Source organism: Podarcis liolepis, assembly GCF_965112155.1.
Source record: "Podarcis liolepis genome assembly, chromosome: 10".
NCBI lineage: Eukaryota > Metazoa > Chordata > Lepidosauria > Squamata > Lacertidae > Podarcis > Podarcis liolepis.
In genome coordinates, this window is record NC_139562.1 from 49261434 (window position 1) to 49267433 (window position 6000).

The window sequence follows — 6000 nt, forward strand, 5'->3', positions numbered from 1 at the left end:
TGGTGTTTACCACCTTGGATAGCTTAAAAAAGAAGATTATGAATGGTAAGGCTACTAGCCGTCATGGCTATGTTGTGCCTTCATGGTCTTCATGGTTGGAGGGAGGATGCCTTGGAATGCCATTTGCTGGGAATCACAAATGAGGAAAAGGTTGCAGTCAAGTCCTGCTTGCAGGTCTCTCATAGGATCTGATTATCCACTATGAAAGCAGCATGCTAGAGTAGATGGGTTATTGCCTCATCCAGCAGGGTCTTCCTATGTTCTTAACTCATACCAATAAACTGAGCAGAAATAGCTAAATTGAACATTTACCACCTCCTCTTCCCAACATCCACAGTCTTATTATGTCATCCATATGATCCATGCCTGCACAGCTTTTCTTGAAAGTAGCTCACGTGCATTCACTTGGGTTGGCTCCAAGTAATGGGTTACAGGATCACAACCTAACAGTGTAATCCTTTACATGCTTATTTTGAAGTAACTCCTACTGGCTTCAATGGAGCTGATTTCCAGGTAACTGTCTATAGGATTGCAGGTTAGTGGATGAAAAGAAAACTCAGCTGTAATTTTAGGACAGTGCACAACTCCCTGATCCACCATTGGGGGGGGTGCTCATCTGTGGCCCCCATGTTGTGACCCAGGGACCACCCATCTCATATCTGTTCCCAAATAAATTTAGGGGTGGACTAATTGTTTTTTTGTTTACCCTATGGATTTATCAGCATACATCCAGATTTTATTTTTCCTTGTAACCACATACACAGGGGAATGGCTGGGGAAGAATATGTGAAATGAAAGAGCAGCTGGGTGTTTTTTTATGTTGATGCACTGGAAATCATAATATACCACTTTATCCTTGAAACAGAATCTGTGCTTTACTTCTTGCCTAACATATGGTATAAGCATTTTGGCACCTGAATTTTAAAACAATCCAAAAAGGTCATTCAAATTAGACTAATAGCACGGTATACTGTGTATACAGTAAAAAATGAAACATTAATGCTCTGTACATTAATAGAGTGCATCTCACAGAAGGTCAGAGCTGCAGGATAAGCCTCTGTAGCCAAGCTACAACAAAATAGGTTTACATAAAATCATTTAAGAATTCAGAAAAGCTGAGCATCGGCTGAAGCAGCTTTAAGCACAAAACCATTTTAAAACTGCAAGTGGAAAAAGTGAGCAGCAGGATTGCTGTCATGGTTTTCTAGGACCCCGTCATACAGCAAGTCAAGAAAATAAAATAACAAATTGCCCAAATGCAATTCTAAGCAAACGTGTACCCTGAATACACCCAATCTCGTCTGATTTCGGAAGCTAAGCAGGGTCAGGCCTGGTTAGTACTTGTATGGGAGACCACCTGGGTATACCAGGTGCCGTAGGCTAAACTTGTTTATAAAGGCAGTAAGTATGTGATGTTCTTAACATGGGACTGCCACCAGAACTGGCAACCTGCTGTAATGTCTAAGCACACCTCAGTGTTCTGGCATTATGGAGTCTGTCTTTCCACACAGTCACCACTAGCAGCCAATGATAAGAAAGCAGAGAAATGCATAACTTGAAAATGTCACTATACAGGGAGGGGTAGATCTGCTGCTAAAATGGTGAAGCTTAAGCTTCAGGGTCCCTAATCCTGGAGAGGCTCCAGAAGTGCACACTGCTTAAAACTTTCGGGTCTAGTAGACCCAATTTGAGTCACAAGACTCAAATGGATTACTTCTTTGTTGTATATATTTCAACAATCCCAAAGTCTGAGAGTCAGTAGCACAGATGATGTAATGGTGTGGTGAACTGTCATGGAACAACCCCATTGAGTAACAGTGGTTAGCCAGACCTTGTTGCTGGTTGCGAAAAGGCCCCCATAACCGTTCAAGCTTCAGGGCCACAAAAATGTAGGTCCGCCACTGTACACAACTAAATGTGCCAAAATATTACAGAGAGACAATTTGCTTCTCTCTTCGCTTGCATCCCAATAGGAAGATAAACATGTAGTTCCCACCAAACATCTACTGAAAGCAAGTAAATATAGTCAGAATTGACATGAAATTGCATTTAGTCTTTTCAAGTGTGGAACTTTATCAAAATGGGTTTGCTTTTGTTTTGGTATTGTTTTTCTGAATGATCACCTACTTTAAACCTTCTGTACTGTAAGAGACCCAAACTGGGAAAGGGAAGGAGAAACAATTTTATCCTCCCTTTCTTGAATAGTTTAAGTTTATTCAATCACATCTTTCCCTCTGTTCATGGGAAATGTGTGTCAGATGAAGAAACGTAAGTTAAGTTTGAGTTTTGGGGTCCAAAGGCTCCACAAATCCATGTTTGCAAATTTATCTATTTAGTGCCTTAATATTCTGCCTTTCTTCCATCATGAAACTCAAGGTTGCATACAATAGATGGGCCATCTAGATGCTGCCTTGACCCATATCTGCTTAGCTGCAGCAAGGTGTGGAGGCACTGTGGGCCTAGGCTTTATAATTGGGAGAAATCAGGCCCCATCCACAAGCCATTTAAACCAAGCTACATGGGGGAAAGCTTATTTAGTGCTGCTTCCTAGAACATACAGTCCAATTTAAACCAAAGCAAACGGATTTAAGCTAATTTACAATCTTAATACCTCAATTTAATTAGCTGCTGGGCATGGCTATCCATCTCGTGTGCATCAGTATGTTATAGCTAAAATGAATCGTGGAAACTTGAGAAAGTTATTTCTCCAGTTTCATGCACCTAACAATTCAATTTAATGGAAACACTGCTTTAAGTTAGGCTTGTAAAGTGCTTCTGGATAAGTTACTTCTGGCCAGTGCTTTTTTCCTCCTCTAGAAAAATAGGTGCCGGTACTCACCATGAAGTTGTTACAGTAAGGCCCACACTTTTTAACAAAGACTCTCCTCCCTGCAAGAGAGGGGAGTGGTTGTGGCCGGGAGCTGGACTCCGCCTCAAGCAGGGGGCGTTTGCCCCCTGCCTCCCACTCACCTGGCTGGCACCCACGCCCTCAGCCAGGCACCCAACCAGGTGCCTTCAAGGTGTACAGCAGCCTAAATTGCTGCGGCGCCAGCCTCCAGCCCTCACTTTTCGTTGTCCCGTCACGAGTCAACAGGTCTAACCTCCTTGCTGTCTGCAGAAGCCAGGGAAGTATTTCGCAAGGCTTAGAGTGGGGGGGGGGGCGCTGTTTATTGCTATCGGAGCTAATTCCTTGTGATTGGAGTACTGGGAGAGTTTGGATCTTTGCTTGGATGTAAATTGCTCCAGTTTACTTTTCGTTGGGCTAACTTCCCTACAACTTCATGGTGAAGTTTTTTCTAGAGGAGGAAAAAAGCACTGGCCAGAAGTAACTTATCCAGAAGCACTTTACAAGCCTAACTTAAAGCGGGTTTCCTGGTTTTCGAGACGAGGCATGCGTTGGGAAGAGCTTATGCCATTGCTGAGAGGGAGAGTTGCCGTGTTTGGCCCTCCTGACATCCTTATCCTTCAATTAGGGGAAAATGACCTTGTTAGCAGAAGAAGTGTGGACTTGTCGTGGCACATAAAAAGAGATTTGGATGAGATTGCTGCCTTGTGTCCCGGAACAACGGTGTTCTGGTCCTCCTTCCTGAAGAGAATTGTGTGACGTGGTGCGCAGAACTGTATGGCCATTGAAAAATCTAGGAAACTCTTGCAATAGCCCGTTGAGTGCTCTTTATGTATGGCTGAGTCATCTCTCATGACCGTATCCGGATTGGCGACCAAGCCTTGTACCGGAATGATGGGGTTCATCTTTCAGACCAAGGGAATGACATTTGGTTAACTAGCATCATCAGCAGCATCAGGGATGGTTACAGCTGTGAGGGTATGGGCGGCGAGCCCCTTTCGGGCTTGGGTGGCGGTTAGGCATTGGAATAATGTGTTGTGGTGTTGAAGGGCTAGGTGTGGCCATCGCCTGCGCCTTCAGTTTTTGGGTATTCCGTTAAAGGAATCCGGCAGTCGTGTATTCTGTCCGATGCCTGCATGGCGGGAGGCCATGGCACGACCCTCGGTGACATCAGGGGAGAGCTTATAGTTGGATTAGCAACAACAGGCTCCACCTACTGGTGAATAACCCCCCCTTGTTTTTTAGACTCACCCCTCTCCGAGTGGGTGGAGTCAGCTGACGTAATCCAATGCCTAAGCCAATACCTTTTCACTTGCTGTAATCAATAAAGTTGTGGCCTTTTCTTGCCCATTAACCTTATATCACGTGTCCTTGTGTTTCATTCCACTGCACGGGGTATGGGTCCTCGAACCAAAAGTTCAACCCTTGAGTATCTCCTGAAAAAAGCACTGCTTCTGGCTAGTAAAACAGGTGAAAAGGAAGGAAGGCTACTGCAAGCTACAAAAGAAATTGAGTGTTATTTTTTCATGCAGTCCTTTCTTGACATTAGTGAAGAGTGTTGGCTCGTGTGGCAGTTTCCTCCTTGGAACTGCTAACCATTCATGAAAGCAGCATTTGCCTCACTCTGCACTGTGCAAATGTGTGGTTGCTGACAGCATGGCTCAGCAGTGGAATCTGCCTCTGCCATGCAAATACATTGGATGACTGCCTGATGGGAACTCAAACTGCTCTCTTTATGTTGACATTCAGAAGTAAAAAAGCCACTAAGTTATTTTTCACCGGAACATCAGAAAGAATTTAATGCGGAATTACTAGATAGCAAATGCTGGTATTTCAGCACGTGTCCAAGCAGTCATTTGCAAATGCTTATACTCTGTTTAAACAAAGTTGTTTGCATGAATGTAAATCACTTTCTCTTGTTTTTCTTTGTCTTCTCTAGAATGGGCATGTTTGTTGTTCGGTGGATCCACATTGCCTTCAGGAACTGTGAAGCTAATGACCATGTATCACAGGCAGGCAGTTTCTGGCTATAGAATTTTTTCCTTCGCAAAAGACTTACAGACCAAAAATTGTATAAAGCCAAAACTGGAGCAAGACCAGTCCCCCCCCCCCCCAATTAAAGTGCAGAAATGCTATGATTGAATGAGCTGTCACTTTCCTCATTCTGGGTGAAACGTGTAAGACTAGTAATGACTTCTGTGTTTGGGTGTGAGGTTCAACTTCTGGTCCAGTCTGTGTTTGACATCATTATGTAAGATACTGGACTAGAGGAAAATTGACATGTCGTGCGTATAAAGGTGTCAGAATCCTCAAGAATGTAAAAAGCTTTCTGGAGTTTTGAAAATACACCTCATCCATGGCCACAGATTTATTTATTTTGTAGCCTAATGATATTTGAATCTACATCATCATTATTTTTTATTGCTCACTACAGAATTTGCCAGAAATCTTTTTTAAAAGGAAGATATCTTTTGGAAACACTGAATGTTGCAACAACATATGTACAGCTCTGAGAAACTGATTCAAGTTATTGTAAAAATATAATAATGATGCACAGGCATGACTACTTAATATTGTCTGATGGGAGAAGTCATCTATATTTCCTCGTTCGACTGCACTTAGTTCTTGATTAAATTTGTTCAGTATAAGCTCGTTCTTGTGCAAAATTTAAATAAATATTTCTCTTACCTTATACTGTTGAGTTTCTGTCATTGTTGCGGGCTACAGAATGCATTCTTTCATTGCTTCTCTTCTTTTGCTAACATTGTTGTAAGTAAATTTCCCCATTTGGCAAGTTTTATCTGACATAGTGCAGTCTGCCAGGTCTTGCCTCTGCAGCCGTTACTTCAACTGGTTTTAATGCGGCTTTTGCAGTGGAGGTTCGATAGCAGCTTGTTTGATAGACAAATCAAACTGTGGAGGAAACCAGCAGAATCCTATGCATGCTTACTCGAAGGTAAGTGTAATAGGTGTGAGTTACTCGTGCGTAAGCTGGTGCCTTTCACGGTTAATTTGCCTTGTTAAACCTTTCTGACTGCACAGCCCCTTCTCATCGCGGCTGCCTCAGTCACTGGCAGAATCCGTCAGTGGGCGTTTCTTCAACCTCTTCCAACATAAAAGTTGTTTGTCACCCAATCTCCTCCTCCTCTCACTGC

The 6000-nt window shown here is 43.0% G+C and overlaps 1 protein-coding gene across 2 annotated transcripts in view; it reads left to right on the top strand.

Annotated features, from left to right (window-relative positions):
• The window catches only part of NELL2 (neural EGFL like 2), a 108746-nt gene extending 103209 nt beyond the window's left edge, over window positions 1-5537 (top strand). For both annotated transcript variants that reach the window (XM_083463450.1, XM_083463451.1), the window contains one exon: window positions 4785-5537. In XM_083463450.1, coding sequence (XP_083319576.1) covers window positions 4785-4835 — 51 coding nt within the window. In that variant the 3' untranslated portion in view covers window positions 4836-5537. The remainder of the gene's footprint in view (window positions 1-4784) is intronic.
• The last annotated feature ends 463 nt before the right edge of the window (window positions 5538-6000 follow it).